The 20,105-nt window shown below is 35.2% G+C and overlaps 1 protein-coding gene across 1 annotated transcript in view; it reads right to left on the bottom strand.

Moving 5' to 3' along the window:
- Positions 1–442: 442 nt before the first annotated feature.
- Positions 443–20,105, bottom strand: part of MRPL3 (mitochondrial ribosomal protein L3) — a 40,597-nt gene continuing 20,934 nt past the window's right edge. The window contains exons 7-10 of the mRNA XM_032869703.1: positions 11,652–11,760; positions 7,027–7,104; positions 5,597–5,674; positions 443–1,153 (exon numbers count right to left, since the gene is read on the bottom strand). Of these exons, the coding sequence (XP_032725594.1) occupies positions 1,001–1,153; positions 5,597–5,674; positions 7,027–7,104; positions 11,652–11,760 (418 nt within the window). The 3' untranslated portion in view covers positions 443–1,000. The remainder of the gene's footprint in view (positions 1,154–5,596; positions 5,675–7,026; positions 7,105–11,651; positions 11,761–20,105) is intronic.

The following is a 20,105-nucleotide window of genomic DNA, read 5'->3' as shown; positions in this document are numbered from 1 at the left end:
AAAATAGTGTTGGATCTTTCAAGAACAAATCTGTTATCATGAAATCATATGGAGATCTAACAGTATGATTAGTAAGTCTCTTGGGTGATCATATGAATCAAACCTCAGAAAACATCTGGAGTTAAGTTGGATTCTGTGAGTCCTCAGGAATCTGGTACAGAGGAAATCCAGTTCAATGAGGCCTGCTTATACTTGCATTGTTAAGCTTGATTATTTGGCTTAAAGTAACTATTAGCGAACACATTTTAATTTCATATAATGAAGGAAAACCCAAGGGCCATTAGCATTTTCAGAAATAGGTGATTCACAAGTTCGTTGAATGTACAATCCCAGGCCATTTCAAATCCTCTGGGAAGGTATCAGGAAAAATGATTAAACCTATCTACAGCTGAGCAATCAAACTAAAAAACATTCCTCCCAACAGAAGTCTAAATAGGATCCAAAATTTATCATTTTATTGTTTTTCCTTCATTAAGCCTTTATGACATACATATTTCTGTAATTTAAATAACAATCTTTCTTTCTATTTTAAGGGCTCTGAAAGTGTAAGAATGATAACAATGAATTTTAAGAAATGGTTTCTTTTTGTGAACAGGTTATACCATAACTTCCAAATGGTTTGCCACTGTTCCATAACCACTCCTTCACAAAGACAGACAAATCTTTAGTAAAAGAAGTTTAATTTAGAGGTATCTTAAGATAACCTGAAATATGCAGTAAAAAAAAGAAACGAACCTCACAAATCACAAAGATTCTGCTCATATGCAAACTGCCAGTCCACTTAAATTTGGCATATTCAATCTACTTAACTGATCTGTTTAACGTGGTAACTTTTTTAAACATAATTTAGTTTGGGCGATGAATGATGATGTATTTATGCCCTTAACGAATACGACAAATATGGTATTGTGAGAAAGGAAAACATATTTCCTGGTTATATTACTGTTCTGGCTCATCAAAACTCATAAAATATGTTAAGGTTCTGCCACATCCAACGAGGTTAGGTAAATGTAATAGAAGGTGCACTGGACTGACACACATTTTCATCATACAAGTCTTCTGGTAGTTCTTCTTCATCTCCATCAGGAAAATATGTAGGAAATGGTAGATTTTTACAGAAGTCCTTATATGCAGGCAGATTGGAATCTCTGATCTGTGGGGAAGGAGACAAAAATCTTATTATTAAGTATTATCAATTAAGTTAAAGATATTAAGGTAAAAGAAAAGGTCTGTTTAATTATTAAGAATTAGAGAATATCTGTCCCTACATTTTCTAATGAGAATAACACAACTGTTATATGAAGTAAAAGGAACTATTACATAAAGTAAAAGGAACTCAAATGTATTCTTTTTATTCCAATAAATTTAATTAATCCAATGACAGAAATACAGCCTTCTTCAAGTTAATCATCTACTCATAATAAAATTACTGATTATTAATTTACATCTTATCCATAACTTATAAATCTCTAGAATTGCCCAGGATAAATTATATTTTATAATTACTACTTAGATATCAATTATATCCAAACTACGTACCTAAAAGTTATTACTACCTATTTCCTGATTTTATTATCTACTCTTATTACATATTTTTATTTTTTTATTTTCTATCATAGATTCTTTTTGAGTCGAGGTTAAAAAATAACTTTTATCTAGTATTTTTGTTAGTCTTAAGTCAAAGGGCACATAACCAAAAATACCAAGTTTTATTAAGGAAATAAGTTTACATTTAACAAGCACCATTATCATTGACACGATAAGGACAAAATAGAATTTAGCAAAAACAATAATAATCCACAAGTCTTTATATTACCTCTATTAACTCTTTATATTCTAAAAATATGCTAATTATATCTGTGAATTCACAAACCAAGGAACAGTTCAGATATTGATATGACCTGAAATGTTGGGCTTTATTTTTAGAAAACATTATTGGATTCTTTAAAGCTTCTGACTCATTCTACAGCTTTCATTCAGAGAGAAATAAAAAAAATTACATGTAATTAGACACACAGAGTAAAATAAGGTATAATCATTTTGGCAATAAGAAATGAATAATCTGGTTGAAATAAGTACACAGCTGCTAGGAACAGCTAAGTACAGAAAAACATCTATTTTAATCTCTCTCATTAAAATTGTTCCAAGAAATTTTCAGTAAGTTGCCCAGAAGAAAATAAACTCATTTAATTTTATTTCCAATTCACTAATCTCGGGTTGAACTTTAACTGGAGGGGAAAAAAATCCTATTCTTTTACCAATTTAAACTGTTTCAAAATCTAGGAATGCCTGGATGGCTCAGTCGGTTAAACGGCTACCATTGGCTCAAATCATGATCCCAAGGTCTTGGGATTGAGTCCCACATCTGGCTCCTTGCTCAGAGGGGAGCCTGCTTCTCCCTCTGTCTGCTGCTCCCCCTGCTTGTGTTCTCTGTGTCTGACAAATAAATAAATAAAATCTTAAAAAAATAAACTGTCTCAGAATTTAGAACTGAAGATAAAACCCAAGCAAATGAACAACAAAACAAGCAAAACTGCGTGCTAATTTGATAAATGTGAAAATTCAGTCATAAATGATCTACGTAGCAAATTCTCAGTTGCTTTTACATTTTGATAGACCTATCCTTCCTGAGAACACTTCAGATACAAGCACTGCTTATATATATTCTAATTGTAAATGCTACAGTACTATACATTCATTGATTTGAAATATATATGACATTTTATTTAAATCTCTTTTGTTTTGGTGGTTCTAAGGCTAAGAGCCAAAAGCTTGCAACCCATCTTTAACAAATGTGTAAGACTCGATAGTATGTATTTTTGTGCACTTAATCTAACCTCTGGCTTCATTATTTCCCTGCCTTCACCAAAACTCCCTCAACTCTCCAGCTCATTTTTTAAATATTTCTGTATATTGGCAAACCAGGTCAAATCCTCTGAGGAAAGATGAGGGGTACTACACACACACACATACACACACACACACAAAACCCAGGGAATCTGGAATAAACTTAAATTTTAAATTAGGGGATAGGAATAAGCATACACAAATAATAATAACATATACTATGTAATGTTGAAAACAAGTTCTTTAGGCTCTCTTAAAACATTTGGTGAATCCAAACAACAACAAATGCTTACATTGATTAAACAGGTTGGTCATCCTTAAGACTGTCTTTACTAACTTTAGAATAAAAAAAGGCATTGGTAGCCCCATACTCCGTGGGGTGGTGGGGGAGGGGTGCTAAAGATCTTATGGGATGAGAGAATGTTAAAGATGCTGCCTGTCCACTAGGATATGCCTCAATCCCCATGGCCAAGGGGGCTTTTTTACTTGCTATGGAATCACCTAGAATAGAAAAAGTGGGGTGAATATTTTAAAAAAGTGCATCACACTTCTGACATTTAAAACACAAGCCTACAAAACACCCACCAAACCCATACCTTAATGTTTACAACAGACATTTGTGTAAGGTTACAGAAGATACTTGCTTAGACATTATATGTCAAAGATTTTTTTTCAAAATGAGTTTTTTTTTAATCAAAATAAAGTTTCTTGCAAATACATTCATTAGTGGTTAACAGTTCAAAATGGACTAGACATTCTTTGATGCTAGTTTTTTTTTTTTTTTAAGATTTTATTTATTTGAGAGAGTGAGCAAGTGAGAAAGCACACATTCACGTGCACAAGAGTGCACAAGGAATGGGAGGGGAGAGAGAGAAGCAGGCACGCCGATGCGGGGCTCTATCCCTGGGTCCTGGGATTATGACCTGAGCTGAAGGCAGACGCTTAACCAACTGAGCCACCCAGGCACTGCTATGCTAGCTTCTTGAAATATATTTGGATTCCTCTTATGGGATTGCCTTTTGATGTATCTTCTGAATGTCTTCAGTAATGGTAAGTCATCATCCTTTCAGAGAGCTGAGTTTTTGGAGGCAATTTTTGGTTGATGTAGGTGGAAGAGTACTAAATGTTGTTGACTATAAACTCTTTCTAACAAACCAGTCAGAATATCACTGCACATATTATGGTTTTTCAAGACAACTGACTGGCATCCAAGAAAATGCTGAGGTGTACCTGAGAAGTCACAGTAGCAGTAAGGTGCAGCTGGAATGCCAGCCTAGAAGGTGGTATGCAGTAAAATGGGGAGAGAACGGAGACCAACAACCTTTTGTCAGAATTTAAAAATGGATCTGCTATACAGTATAATTTTATTATGGAAAAAATAATTTCCCTCTTATTTATTAATTAGGTCATTAAATCTATATAACAATTTATTTACAATATATATTGTGCATATGTACACAATATATATATAAACATACAATAAACCTGGAATGTGGAGGGATACATTTAATTATAAAGCCAAAATGTTCTAAGAAGTACAATGACAACCTGCCAATCTTGACAACCTAACACTGTGTTTCTGACTATGTCACTTTGGAGACTGGAAACCTAATTAAATCTAAAAACATGCAAAGTTAAAAAAAAAAAAAAAAGCTGTAAGAATTCAAAAGAATTATTTTTTCCCTAAGAAAAATAAGAATAATCCAGTCAAAAAGTTAATTGCAGAAAGGGAATTTTAATTACTGTAAGATTAAAACAAGTATCATACTTTATGCTACTAATGGAATCTAATTTAAGAAATGAAAAGAATACATAAAGACCCAATCTGAAAATCTGAGGTTAAAGTTTTAGCCTATTTTTGTTCTTAGTGTTGGAAAATTAATAAAGAATATATTTCTGGGACTAGCTGGTATCACTTCTACTATAAATTTATTTTCAGAATGGAAGATTCAAAATTCAAAAGTGATTTCTAATGCTGTATTATGTTGGCCAAAATCCCAGGCAGAATATTTATTTTCTATTCTATGTGATAGACATATGTCTGTGAGAGTGCAAGAGTTTTTTCCTTCAAATTTTTCCTGTACATCTGTTTTCTTCTTTTACTTATTTTTGAACATAAAACATATATGTTTTTAAAACACTAAAAAGTATAATCAGAGTAATGGTAGTTACAATAATAATAATAATAATAATACTGATAAATTTCTCCTTAAAATGTCTTTTACCACCTTCCTTTTTTTAAAAAAAAAGTTTCATTTTACGTTTTCTTTTAGTAATCTCTATACCCAATGTGGGGCTCAATCTCAAAAATCAAGAGTCACCTACTCTTTCAACTGAGCCAGCCAGGTGCCTTTTATCATCTATCTTGTTGACTCTCTCACTGAATTTCCATTTCATGTACATCCAGTGCTTATGTCAAAGTATTCTGTAAAAAAGTAAAAGTTCTTTTTTGGAAGGATACTGATATTTTGACAACAGTTATCCTAACATCCTTTTTGTATTTCTAAAGAGCCTCTATTTATTGGTCCTACCCTTTGTGCAGGTTCGTGATTTTATAAACCTAGGTTTTGGCTATTTTGTACAATTTTTTCACTTAGGTGCTAGTGAAAAGTGGAAAAAAATTCAACTTAGCAGATAATGTGTTGAAACAGCCACTTACTTTCAAGCCATATTTATGGGTCAAAGGAGAATTTATGGCACACATTCATGTATCCAAACAATGGAAAATAAAGATGGTATACATACATACCTTTACTAAGCAATTTTTATGTCCAGGTACAGAGCCATTTACATAGATTATATTGTGCTTTGTGTTTATTCTCCATACCTAAAGTAAGAAATTAAATAAAATTTTAAGAGTTAAAAATTTGAGAATATACTTGTATTAAAACAAGTGATATGCTACTAAAAGCCGAGGCTATAAGTAGCCTATGAAGTAATAATTATATTAGCACTTCAAAATGTTGAATGTACAAAATATTGTAATATAGGATTGTAACAGATATGTCTTACAGAAGTGGTAGCAAATACTCATTTTAAAGATTTATTTATTCTAGAGAGAGAGAATGAGAGAGAGAGCCTGCACAAGCAAGGAGAGGGAGAGAGAAATCGCAAGGAGACTCCATGCTGGGCACAGGGCTGGATGTGGGGCTTGACCCAGGATCCTGAGATCATGACCTGAGCTGAAAGTAAGAGTCAGATGCTTAACTGCACCACCCACGCACCCCACAAACTCTCAATTTAAATATAAATGTGACTGAACAATCAAGATTGCTTGGCTATTTTAATGGACTATATTAAAATAGTCCATGGACACACATGAAACACACACACATGCACAGAAAATACACACAAACAGATACAAATGGTGATCTCTCATAGATATATTTAGAAGGGAAAAAAAATCTTAGATTTAATTACTTAAAATTTAAAAAACCCTGCTGGTCAAAATTTATAAATAAAATGTATATAGAAAACATAGAATCTGGAAGAACATGCACCAAAATGTTAACTGTGTTTATCTTTGGGTATTGTTTTTATGAGGAGATATTTTCTTTGTACTTTTTATACTTTGAAACGTGTATATATAAATATTAGTTGTCAAATTCCTCAAATTAGTAGGGACTGAATTTAACCCCCCCGCTTAAATATATATAGTTATTGTAGAAGATGGGTATATACAACAAGCCTTTCTTCAGTACTACCTTTTCTCTCCTATTTTGATGGTCTCCCTCTCTCCTCCTCCTCCACATCTACTTCTATCCACCCACATTCGACATATAATGCAAAATACTCTGGCATGGAATTCCACTTTTCTCTGTGCTTATATAACGGCACAGTAACATATATATGGAGGGAGCTTTTGTTCATTCTTTTATAAAAGGACAGTATTACACACAATGCTCTAGAATCCAACTTTTCTCACACATCATCTTCTTATGCAAATCTTCCAGATCAAACAGTAGATGACTAACTTTTTCAATGACCATATATTCTACAGCTTGGGTGTTAAATAACACACTACCATGATTATGGGTACAAGACATACACACACACACACACACACCCTCTCTCAGGTATTAGAATGATCCTATGCAGAAAAAGACATGGTACATCCTCTGGTGCCTTGACATTCAGGTATTGGACTATTCCTACAACAGAGCCACTTCAGAAACTTACTTTCAGTCCAAATGCTGTCCTATCTTTGTTTCCCATTTGTCCAGGCATTTTAGTTCCAGGCCAGACTCTGGCAACATCCTACATAAGAAAACCAAAATTAGTACTTTTAAGTACTCTCAATTTCCAACAGCACTGATCAAACTGAAATGCAAAGTGAGAGAGGAATTATTAAAATGTTTTACTTTGTCCTCATTCTGCTAGGCCCCAGTAAGGAACTAAATGAGGATTTAGACACAATTACCCCAGAGGATTTCCTTTCTAAATTAGATTAGAGCAACAAAATAAATACAGGCTAAGAAATGGATGTAGGAGAAAAACTCAGTTAACAAAAGAGTAGCAACTTCACTAATACTGGTTGAGAAGTAGAAAAGAAAAATTAGAGAACGTAAACACATGTCATGCCACCACTCAAAGAACAAACCTGACAGCCTGGTCTGTTTTCACTAATCTGCATTAACTGACTTAACGGACTCCATCTATACCCCTGCTGGTGAGACAGGCCTACTCTTCCACCCCCGCTTTTGTGACTTTCCTTCCCCAGAATGATTAAAGGACAGTTAGTTATAAGAATATTAGGTTTGTTTGTCCAGCTCTGGTTGTCTCTGATTCACATAAATCAAACAGCTCCACATTGTCTCTCTGATTTTGGCTTTGATAATAGATAATACTGTATCTAAAGAAGCAAATTTGAATTACATCTAAAATGGGAAAGCTTCTCATGATACATGAATTCCTGGAATATAAACCCTTCTTTATCACTGCTCTGATATCAACAGGCAAAACGCCCAGTGGAAATAGCCTGCCATTGTATTAGAGTTGTTAACCAACTCAGATTAAAGGACAGTTCTGTGTGTTATAGACCAAGTATCACTCTTACTCATTCTACAAATGCACTCTGGATTGGTACACCTTGCTTAACATTACATTACTAAAAAAGGACTCTGTCCTCCCCCATTAAATTTACATTCTCATTAATAGTACACCCTTGGGGAGCCTGAGTGGCTTAGTCATATTCTGCCTTTGGCTCAGGTCGTGATGTCAGGGTCCTGGGATTGAGTCCTGCATTGGGCTCTCTGATCAGCAGGGAGCCTGCTTCTCATTTTAAATATAAATGTGACTGAACAACTAAGACTGCTTGGCAATTTCAATGGGCTCTGCCAGCACTATTAACAAGTGGAAATTGAATTTTATTTTATTTTCATTTAATATTAGCTTGCTGCAACTGGAACCTGGGGAAGATTTGGATTTGGAACAGAAATTCAAATTCCCCCAAATTCCTCCAATTCCCCCCAGCTCTGTGCAACCACTCATCTACTTTCATCTTCACAGATTTGGCTAGGATGGCTAGTTCATGTAAACGGAATCATACAATATATATTCTGTGACTGTTTTCAAGGTTCATCCATGTTGCAGCACATATCAATACTCCACTCTACTTTATTGCTAAATATTATTGTCTGAATTTGCCATATTTTAATTACCTATTCATCAATTTATGATGGCTTGCTTCTATTTTTTGGGCTATTTTGAACAATACTGCTATGCACGCACAAGTGTTTTGTGCATGTTTTCACTTCTTCTGGGCATACACCTAGGAGTGGAATTGCTAACTGGTATGGTAACTTTACGCTTAACATCTTTAGCAACTGTCAAACTTTTCCAAAGCAGCTGTTATTTCCACATTCCTATCAACAATGTATGAGGGTTCCAATTTTTCCACATCCTTGCAAACATTTGTTACTATCCATCTATCTTTTATTTCTAACCATCCCAGTATGTGTTGAAGTGCTATCTTACTGTGGTTTTGATTTGCTTTTCCCTAATGGCTAAAGATGGTAAGCATTTCTTCATATGCTAATTGGCCATTTATATATCTTCTATGGAAAAACACCTATTCAAATCCTTTGGATTAAATTGGGTTATCTTTTTCTTTTTTTAAAGACTTATTTGAGAGAGAGAAAGAGAAGGAGGGGGAGAGAGCATATGCCCATGTGTAGGAGCAAGGGGAGGGGAAGGGAAAGAGAGAGAATCTCAAGCAGACTCTTCACTGAGTGTGGAGGCCAATGTGGAGCTCAATCTCAGGACCTTGAGATCATGACCTAAGCCAAAATCAAGAGTTGGTTGCTTAACCAACTCAGCCACCCAGGCGCCCTGAATTGGGTTATATTTTCATATTCTGGATTATAAATTTTAGCAGATATATGATTTGCAAATATTTTCTTCCATCCTGTGAGCTGTCTTTTCATTTTCTTGATTGTACTGTTTGCAACAGATAAGTTTAAATTTTGATGAAGCCTAAGTTATCTGTATTTTCTTCTGTTACTTGTATTTTTGGCGTCCTATCTCAGGCTTTGCCTAACCCAAGGTCATAGAGTTACTCCTGCGTCTTCTTAAAAGACTTTTATAGTTTAGCTCTTAAATTTACATCTATGATCTAATTTTTATAACAACTTATTTTCATATAATTTATAACTGCATAATTTCACATTCATAAAGAAGTTGTAAAATACAAAAAACTCTCAAACTTTTTACCCAAACTCACCAAGTGTTTAAATCTTGCCCCATTTGCTCTACCATTCCCTCTACTTCTATGTATGCACACCCTCCCCTTACGATCTAAAATCTGATGGCAGACATGATGCTCCTTTAACCTGCAAGTATTTCAGTGTGTATTTCTTAAGAACAAGAAAATTCTCTCATATAACCACAGTATAGTTATAAAACTAAAAAATAATTATTGTTTAATCTGTAGTCCATGTTCTAAATTTTGCCCCAATAATGCTCCCAAGTCCAGGATCCACTTCAGAACTCTATACTGTAGTTTGTTGTCATGTCTCTTTAGTCTCCTCAAACCTGGAGCAGGTCCTCAGCCTTTGTCCTTCATGATCTTGACATTTCTGAAGCTGATTATTTTGTAGCCAATTATTTTATAGATTATCATTCACTTTGAGTCTAATGTTTTCCCATAATCTATTTCAGGTGATGCATTTCTGGCTGGAATCACCATAGAAATGATGATATGTTCTTTTTTGTTCCTTTTGTATTCACTAGGTTAATCCACTCTAAGACTTTTATCTTTCCCCTTTGTAACTAATTGATGAGTTGTTTTAGGGACTATGTATATAACTTATCTCCATCAAGTTTTCACCATTTGTTTCAGCATCCACTGATAATTCCTGGCTGAATCAATTATTCCTACAATGGCTGTCAAAAATGAAATTCTAATTCTATCCTTCCTTCTACATTTATTTGCTAATATTATACTGCAAAGAAGAGCAGTCCCTTTTCTCCCATTTATTAACCTAACCATTCACTTTATTCATTTATACCAGTGTGAGATCATCAATTCTAATTTTATTCCATTTTCTGTTATTTTTTACATTTTCAGATTGAACTGTTCCAAGCTTTTTAAGTGGGAGCTCATTTTAGATGGCTGCTATGTCCTTTTCATGTGCCATCATTTTTAAAGCAGTTCCTTTCTTTCTTATTATTTTAATTTCTAAGGGAAGTATTTTTTTTTTACTGAGGTCTGATTGATCTACAGCATTGTATTAGGTTACAATGTACAAAGTAATGATTCAGTATTTGCATATGTTGTGAAATGGTCACAGTAAGTCTAGTTAACGCCCAATACCGTACATACTTACAAAAAACCTTTCTTGTGATTAGAACTTTTAAGATCCATTCTCTTAGCAACCTTTAAATACATACTACAGCATTATTAACTATAGTTACCAAGCTGTAAATCAGATTCCTCACTTTCTTGAACAAGCTATTTTGGGTTCATCTTATACTCCTGCTCCATACATGAAGCTGGCCATTTCACCAATGAGCCCAAGTTCCTTTCAGTGGGCAGTGATATTTAGAAACCAAGATCTAGGCTCTAGATGTGGCTTGCTGCTATAGAATACTTTCGCTTTTAGGTTCTTTCAGTAGGGTGAGCTAAGGAATAAATATATACACACATACCCATCTATATATCTATTTCTCTTTCTTTATATACACATAGAATAAATGTACATGGATACATTCAATCTGAATTCAACACTATAGGGTTTGTTCTAATTTCCCTCCTTTTCATACCTGAATATCCTTTCCTAGTAGTGAGAAACTTGTCCCATTATCAATATATTTACTTTTCCATTCAATCCTACAACTTACAGAAAACTATTTCAGAATACAAAAGTCCTTCTCCATTTTCTGTGCTCTTACTGTTTCTACATTTCTTCTCTATTACTCTTCCCTTGTACCATGATACTGTCCTTGACAATCCTTCCCAACTGTGTTGACGCATAAATGAATTTGTGAAGGAACTGGTGGGGCAGATAGAAGGACATTCTAATCCAACTTCGAAGGGTAGGATGGGAGGCAGAGATGAGAGTGAGAAAGTATGCAGGAAAGTACCGAGAATACTGGTTGTAAGTATGGCGGTTATTACTAAATGATTCAAGTCTGGTTCTGGAAAGTAAGTGAGGCCAGGACCCATAAAAATGTGACAAGTACTGTTACCCACCTGGAGAGTCAGATTAAAATAATGTGATCTGACCCTAAGGACAGACTAAAGCACTCTATGCATAGAAGCTGAATATTCAGCATTAAAAAGGGGAACACTAAGTTATACTTACACCAGTTGAAATAGCTCCAGGTCTCCTGTGAGTTTTTGTTTGACCATGAGTAGCAGGCTGGCCTTTAAATCCCCATCTTTTCATGACGCCTTGAAAACCTTTACCAATGCTGAACAAGATAAACATTAGAATTTATATAATAAACAGAGTATAGAATATTCCTAATTGTACATTTTCTTAACAGTACCTTAAGAGTTTTAACAATGTTGCTTATCTAAATACCTATGAAAAGCTATGCAAGAAAAACTGCAAATGAACATTTATCTGTGCCCTAGTTTGTACCCCTTCCTGGAGACTCACTCTATATAAGATGATTAATTCAAGATGATGAGACAAGAACAAGTTAAGCAAAGGGAGTTCTTTCTGAACAGGGAGTTTTATCATCATAATCCTGTGAAACAACACAGTAAAAGCGGTAAATTTTTAGAAATTCCCAAGTACTCATAAGCTCTGGGGCAGGAAATCATTAAGAACTCCATCTCCTGGTATTCATGCCCTTGTGTAATCACCTCTCGTGGAGTCTGCGTGGAACTAGGAACTCCTGTCTAAGGAATAAACTATGGCAAAATGATAAGACGTCACTTCTTACACTGGGTTAGAAAGAGACCATGGCTTCCAACTTGGCACAGTCTTCCCTCGAGGCTTTGAAGGAAGTCAACTGTCATTTCCCATGGAGAGTCATTGGTAAAGATGTCTCCAGCCAATGACTGTGGTCCTGAGGCTTGCCAAAGGCCACATTAGTGAGCTTGGAGGCAGTGCTCCCCAAGGTGAACCGGGATGACTGCAGCCTTGACTGATGGCCTGACTGTAACCCCTGTGGGAGACTATGCGCCACAGGTACTCAGCTAAGTTGTACTGGGACTCCTGACCATGGAAACTGTGAGATAATAACCGTTCATTATTTTAAGCTGTTATGTTTTGGGGTCATGTGTTAAGTGGCAGTAGATAATATAATAATAAATAAAACAATAATAATGCCCTAATGCTGGACAAATTTTACTTTATATGGTAACAGAAACATCTTGGTCTCAAGGTTGGAATAGGAAGCTCACAGAGGAACAGAATCAGAGACAAGCAATTTCTTAAAAATCTAGAATTTCAATTTTTAAATGAAACAACTCTATTTTCAAATTCCAGATTTGAAATCTGGAGAATTTGAAATTGCAGAGAATTGCAGATTTGAAATTGCAGGGAAGCATTCTGCGATGCAGGTAGAAAGCTGAAAATGTAAGTCGGGAATTATTAAAATTTGTCTCTGTCAAATATATCAATATGAAGATACAACAAAATGGCTAGAATAAATTGCAATACTATACCAGACATTATTTTTATACTCTTTAACACCTTCTTCACATTTCACTAGATAATATGTCAACCTATTTTTATTTCTTTAAGATTTTATTTATTTATTTGACAGAGAGAGACACTGAGAGAAGGAACACAAGCAGAGGGAGTGGAAGAGGGAGAAGCAGCTCCCCCCTGAATAAGGAGCTCGATGCAGGACTCATTCCCAGGATTCTGGGATCATGATCTGAGCCAAAGGCAAACGCTTCACAACTGAGCCACCCAGGTGCCCTGATGTCAACCTATATTTAATGTCGTGTTCCCTAACTCTAGCAAAGCTGACTATTTTAAGACATTGCATGTGCAGGCCACTAGCAAAAAGGGCCCAAAGCATAAGATAATAAAAACCATGTTATTTCCATAAGGACTTTGTTAAGCATTTAATAAATTATCAGAGAGTAATGGATTAAAGTGAGCCCACACAAATAACTGTTTTAAATAAAGAATTCAGCATAAAAATAATGGAAACTATGTGCAGAACCCAGCAGCAGATTATCAAACTGCATGTCAAAAGTAACTTATATATGGATAATTTAAACGTAGTTTACATCATTTTCTTCACATCACTCAACTGAACTCATCATTTATGATGTGCACATAATTCTGCTTTGCCTCAAAAAATCAAAATAATGTTTATTCCTAGTCAAAGAGCTAAAACAGCACTTAACATATATTAAATGAAAAACCCACTATAAAGTGTGTAAGGACATTAACATCTAAAAACAGAAACTTTGATAACAAATATTTTACTGAAAGTTTGCTTTAGAAACTTAAATATTTCTAGTTAATGCTGAATTTTAGAACATATTTGAAAAATAAAAAGCTTGGCAATTTAAAAATAAAGATATTTTTTTAAAGATAAAGATACTGTCTGGCAAATTAACACTTTAAAGATAAAAAGAGGGGACTGGTAACACTAACCTAAACTGAACATGTTTTTTAAAATACTGCATTCTAACACTGGCCATTCTTGGTAGAAAGTTTGCTGGTACCTTCTGAGTTCTCAAACTGATTCATCAATTCACTTAAAAAGAAAGAGTGCTAGTATGTGCACCAATAAAACAAATGCCAGGTAAATTACAGAAGATATTTTAGCTCATTTTAAGAGTAAATGCTTGTAAGATGAAAGTGGCATCCTGAAAGTGCTAATTATCTGTGAGCTAATTACAGACTGTTTTTCAATCTAGCTCTAGAATGCATCATGTTGTTATACTGTGTACAATGGGAAACTCTTCAATAAATAACCTTTAAATGAAAGGATAAATGCAAATGACATGACAAATTACTGGCTTAATTCAGATTATGGAGAATAGATTGCACCTGTTGCTCCATGGGTGGTTCAGGTATCTATTCTACTAGTTCTCTCAGTTGTCACCCAACTTAAGAACAAAACAAAACAAAACAAAAGCCAAGAAGAGAACTGATCTATACTTAGCCTACCCAGGCACATTTCAAATACAAGGTTTTCATAGGTCACATAAAAGAAAACCTTTATAGAACAATGATACACAGCACATAGCACACATGCTTTATTTCCTCTACCCCTTTTATGCTGCAGTTTTTAGTTAGCAGAAAAAAATCAAATAAAGGAAAATTCAAGTCAGAAGGAACACAGTGTGAGAAGTTCCATATTTAGTGAGACAGATCAGAAAATTAAGAAAACACAGAAATATATTTAGAGGATTTATACTTGATAAACCAAAAATTCATTAAAAAACTCAGAGATCCTATTTAAATTTAGGAGACTACTGTCCTTGTTTCTCAGTCCATTTTCCCTTAGTACACTTTAAGCTTAGAAAGGGTTTTTTGTTTAACCCTGTGCCCAATCTAGAAAAGTCAAGAGTTATTTTGTTATTGGCTATAGCTGTGTCTTAGGAAGAAAGAGAATTAGTTTCCTTTATTTTGTCCTATAGTTTCCAAATGTTGTGAATGGGCATGCTTTTGTAAAGTTTAAGATGGTATTAAGAAAAGGGGAGGAGGGGCTCAGAGGTACGACAGTCCTAAGTATCTCACAGAAGAAAATGCGTAATTTAATGTTTCCCACTGCATTCTAGAAATCTCTAGAAATTATTGCTATGTGAGTTTCATTCCCTTGGTATACTATGTCAAAAGCACAAATGTCTACCAGCAGACACACATGTATTTCCCCACTTTGTGGGAAAGTGCCCTTGACTCCATGATTCTAGATATATTTCTATAGGGCGTAAAACAAAATGTCCAAAGGTGAAGAGTGCTCTCAACTTGATTCATTCTGAGTCGCTGGAGAACTTCCCCGCAAATTCTCATCACTGAGGCTTTCCCTCAACATGGGCTTCTTTTATCTCTCTCTCTTTGGTATCCCTCTTTCTCCACTTTGGGAAGCAAACTGTGCCCCCTTAATTTCCCAATCCAAAGAGTTTTATTAAAATATTGTTTTATTATGGAAAATTTTAAAATATACTGAAAAGCAGAGAGACTAGTACAGTGAATCCCTATGTACCCCATTACCCAGGGTCAAACATTATCAACTCAAGGCCTATTCTGTTTCATCTATTCCCCTCCTCTGCAACTCCAATGGATTATTATTATTTTTTTTAAGATTTTATGTATTTATTTGACAGAGATCACAAGTAGGCAGAGAGGCAGGCAGAGAGAGAAGAGAAGCAGGCTCCCTGCTGAGCAGAGAGCCCAATGTGGGGCTCGATCCCAGGAACCTGAGACCATGACCTGAGCCGAAGGCAGAGGCTTAACCCACTGAGCCACCCAGGCACCCCTCCAATGGATTATTTTTAAACAAATCCTAGATACATCATTTCAATCAAAAATATTTTAACATAGATCTCTTTTAAGGATCCTTTTTATTTATTTATTTTTTAAAGATTATTTATTTATTTGACAGACAGAGATCACAAGTAGGCTGAGAGGCAGGCAGAGAGAGAGAGGAGGAAGCAGGCTCCCTGCTGAGCAGAGAGCCCAATGCGGGACTCGATCCCAGGACCCTGGAATCATGACATGAGCCGAAGGCAGAGGCTTTAACCCACTGAGCCACCCAGGCGCCCCAAGGATTCTTTTTAAAAACAAAACCACAATACCATTATCATAATCTAAAAATATTAGTAATTCTTTAATATCAAATACCTAGTCAGTATTCAAATTTCTATGGCTTTTTTAAGAAGAGAAAGAGTAGTCCTCTATTCTCCCTATTTACCACCCTCCCCCAATACTTTCTCAATCATCATTTCCTCCCTATTTTCCTGCTTCCCTTAATGCTCCTTGAGACATTCCTTTCCCTTTGCTGCGACATGAAAAGATGGTTATAGAAACCTGTTGCTGACTCTCTTTTCAATAGAGTTTACATCAGGGGTTGACCTGCAGTGGCCACTTGTTTTGTAAATAAAAAGTTTTATTGGAACACAGCCTTGTACTTTTATTACTTATTGCCTATGGCTGCTATGGAGCTATACTGGCAAAGCGGAGTAGTTTCAACAGAGAACATAATGCTTGTAACTCAAATATTTAATATCTGGCTCTTTGAAAAAAGTCGGCTGATTCTTGAGTCTATTACTAACAAGCCGGAGTTCAACAAATCTTGCCCTCTGGCAAGAATTCTGCTACTATCCCATTCCACAGATGTACTGATCAGATCCAACCAGAAGTACCCCAGCCATTCAATTATAATGTTTCAGACACAGAAAGTTAACATCTCTCTCTCTTCAAGCTATCCTCCTTCATAGTCACTAGAGTGACATTCCCAAGACAAGTCTTTTCACACAAGCTGTCCCCTGCTTTAAAAAGCAAAACAGCAACAACAAAAAATAAAAGCAAACTAAACCATAACCTAAAGTGGTTCACAGTAACTTCTTTAGTTTGGGGCTTATAAGGCCTTTTATAACTGGGTCCAGTCAACCTTTCAGACACTGCCCATCACGAATCCTCACGGTAGCAGATTACTCCGTGAATCCCTAAGTACTCCACTCTCTTTCCTGTCTTGCTCATTCTGTTCCCTCAGCTTCATACGCCCATCTCACTGCACTGTCCTTCTACTTTTAACCATGAAAAGAGAACCGAAAGTGTTTGTTATCAAGTGTCGCGTGGGCTACAAAATACTTGATTTTCTTTATTAAAAGGAATCAAAACCCATACTGTAAGTAGAGGTTTTTATATCAGAACCATTTCTAAATTAAGCTTTCATGCTCTCTCTTTAGCTGATTTAAAGCTATAAAAAGTTTAACTCACTTGTACATAATCCCTCAGAGAACCAGTAACTGAGTAGTACTAAATGGAAGAGAGGACTCTTGACTTCTCTAAGGATGCCCCAAGATCAGGCCATTATCTTTATGGAGGTGAGGGTGGAAGATGAAGAAATCATTGGTTTAAAACCAGCTTCTCTGTGGTTAAACATTACGTACGAATACAGGGACATGGAGATTCACAACAGGTTCTGGTCAAAATCATGACTGAGATGCTTCTTTATGAAGTTGAATGAGAACTGATTAGAGTAAGATGGTATCTCTCCTTGTGAAAAAGTAATGTGGAATATAAAGGCATAAAGTACAAATCAATAATCAAAAGAATTTCTTGTTGGATGTAATTTAACATTACTTTGCTATGTTTTAGATTCAAACACCCAAAAGCTTTTAATTAAAAAAAATTTTTTAGTAAACAAAAAAGGACAATTTTTACTAAAATAAATTACATGCATATAAAAGGCCCTATGAGCTAATTCACTATCTCCATCAGGATTAACTTTTAATTTATGATAAACTACTAAGGCACAAATGTTTTAATCTTTAATTACAGATTCTCATTTCAACAAACTCATGGAGATAGAGATTATCTACCTACTTTCATCTCCACACATTCCAAGGATAAAGTATTTCTGAAGACCCCTGTAAACTCTGGGAGTCAATTTCTACCAATTCAGTGTGTCTAAACCTATTTAATCAGTGATGTACGGCTCCTGAGCCCACAAGTTAAGGCATGGGGAATTTTTCAGTTGCTTTGTGCTCTATCACATTTCGTTAAAAGCTGGCATGAAATGACTATATAGCTGTTACTTTCTAGGATGAGTTTGTCACAGCATGACCTGAAATGTACAATGCATTGTTTCTGTCTGAAAACCATAAACCTCCCATCAATATCTGGGAACATTTTTATCAACAAGTGAATACTAAGAGTGCACTGCTTATAGCCTCCCAACTTCAAATCTAGCTTATTCAACAGTACAAAGAGCCAAATGTGCAGTGATTCCTGAGTCCTCTTAAAAAAGGAAGCATTTCCTGGCTGTCCTAAATAAACCTAGAAAACCATACTTGATGTCCTAAGTTCAATGCGAACTTCTCAAAAAAGAAATCTCAAATAACTAAATAATTTTATAACGGAAGGACGTAACAATCTTCTGCAGGTCGTTAGCCATACCACTTTCTTCAATTGACCAGAAGACCATATTGCTTTGTATTGTTGAATCTACTGTTATGTCTTACTTCTTCTTCATGAATATAGATAAGTTACACCACTTGGAAAACTGAGGGATTATTTTTCATAAATAATTTTTTGGAACAAAAGGAATCTTAGAAACCACATGCTCCCATGCATGTCCCATGGTAAAGACAATGCAATCTACACTCAGACATGTTAAGCCACTTACCCAAGGACAGATCCCTGGTAAATGGAAGCATCTGGTCATGCTTTCAACCCAGGTCATACTGCCTCTTCGGAAACAGAATAGAGCAACAATAGGAAAAACGTCCAGCACATCGGAATGGCATGAAGCTATTTCAAAGGCATTCTTGTTACTCAGTAAATTCTAGATGTAGCAGGTAGTCTGCAATCTTAAAATTACCTAGAGTGCTTGTAAAGCTACAACTTTGCTATAAAAGTCAGTCTTAAGAACATAATAACTAGACATATTGGAAAATCCCACAATATAATTCCTAATGACTTGTTTTTTCTTCATTTTAAAAGATATTTCCTATTGCAAAAAGATTTTTCCTTTTAAAATCTGAAACAAATTAATAAGCAATAATATCAACAACAGTGATACTAGCTAATACTCCTGAGCATTTAATACATGCCAGGCCCTGACCTAATACCTTTCTGTGCATCATCTCACTCAGTCCTTACAACATGGCTATGAGGTAGATGCTATAATTATTCTTATGTTAAAAATGAGACAACAGAGAGTTGATAAAGCTATCTAGGTCACACAGCTACTGAGAAGCAAAACCCATGCTTTCCGCCATTCCCTGCCTTAAATTAGGCCTTAATTTTGCTGATTTTTAGGAAAAAAAAAAGTTATTTCATAGAGTTAAAAGGCTATTAAATTATTACTATACAAATCTTTAAAGCAAAAAACAACAAAATATAACCCTAAAACACCACCTTTCAAACTCTCCTTTATCTTGAAACAGACATTCACTTTTGACTGATTTGAAAAGGATTTTTTTTATAGAGATGATTTCCTTCTACAGTTTAGTCACTCATTTTGAAAACTGTTTCATTATTATGCTTAAAAAATGTACTGCTTTCAATAATAAAGTAACTTATTAAAAATGACATAAAATTGGAAATGTATAGGGCCAAACAGCAACTGTATCCTGAAGGCAGCACATGCCTTGTTTTCCCCTCCTAGAGTTTGAGCAAACATCTGCTAAACAGAAGGACAGTGGGCTAGTGAGGAAGGTTTCTGACAGCGTGAAGGACTGGGCACAGAGCTCAATGAGTTTTTGCTCTTTTAAAAATCCACCTGGTGTTTTATTAATCACTTTAAGACTTTGATGGGCAACCATATTTCTGTACATAATGTGGTATTTTAACGCAAGAAGCCAAATTAACCAAATCTCAGTAAATGTGCAAAGGTGCTCTACCAGTCATCTGAACTCCCTCGCTCCTTTCATTTCTACTATCAGGGATAACATTATCAAGGAAAGCACCTATTTTTCTATTTTGAGGCCAAAGGGCAGTAAGACTTGAAAGAGCACTGACAACTTTAACGTAATAAGATTACGTCTGAAAATATATGGGTTGTTCTTTCTTTTTTTTTTTTTTTAAATTTTATTTATTTGACAGAGAGAGAGATGACAAGTAGGCAGAGCAGCAGGCAAAGAGAGAGGGGGAAACAGGCTCCCCACT

This window comes from Lontra canadensis, unplaced genomic scaffold (genome assembly GCF_010015895.1).
Source record: "Lontra canadensis isolate GAN:19392208 unplaced genomic scaffold, GSC_riverotter_1.0 scaffold38, whole genome shotgun sequence".
In the NCBI taxonomy this organism is placed as follows: Eukaryota; Metazoa; Chordata; class Mammalia; order Carnivora; family Mustelidae; genus Lontra; species Lontra canadensis.
The sequence above is the reverse complement of the archived record's forward strand: the minus strand, read 5'-3'. Positions and strand labels throughout refer to the sequence as shown.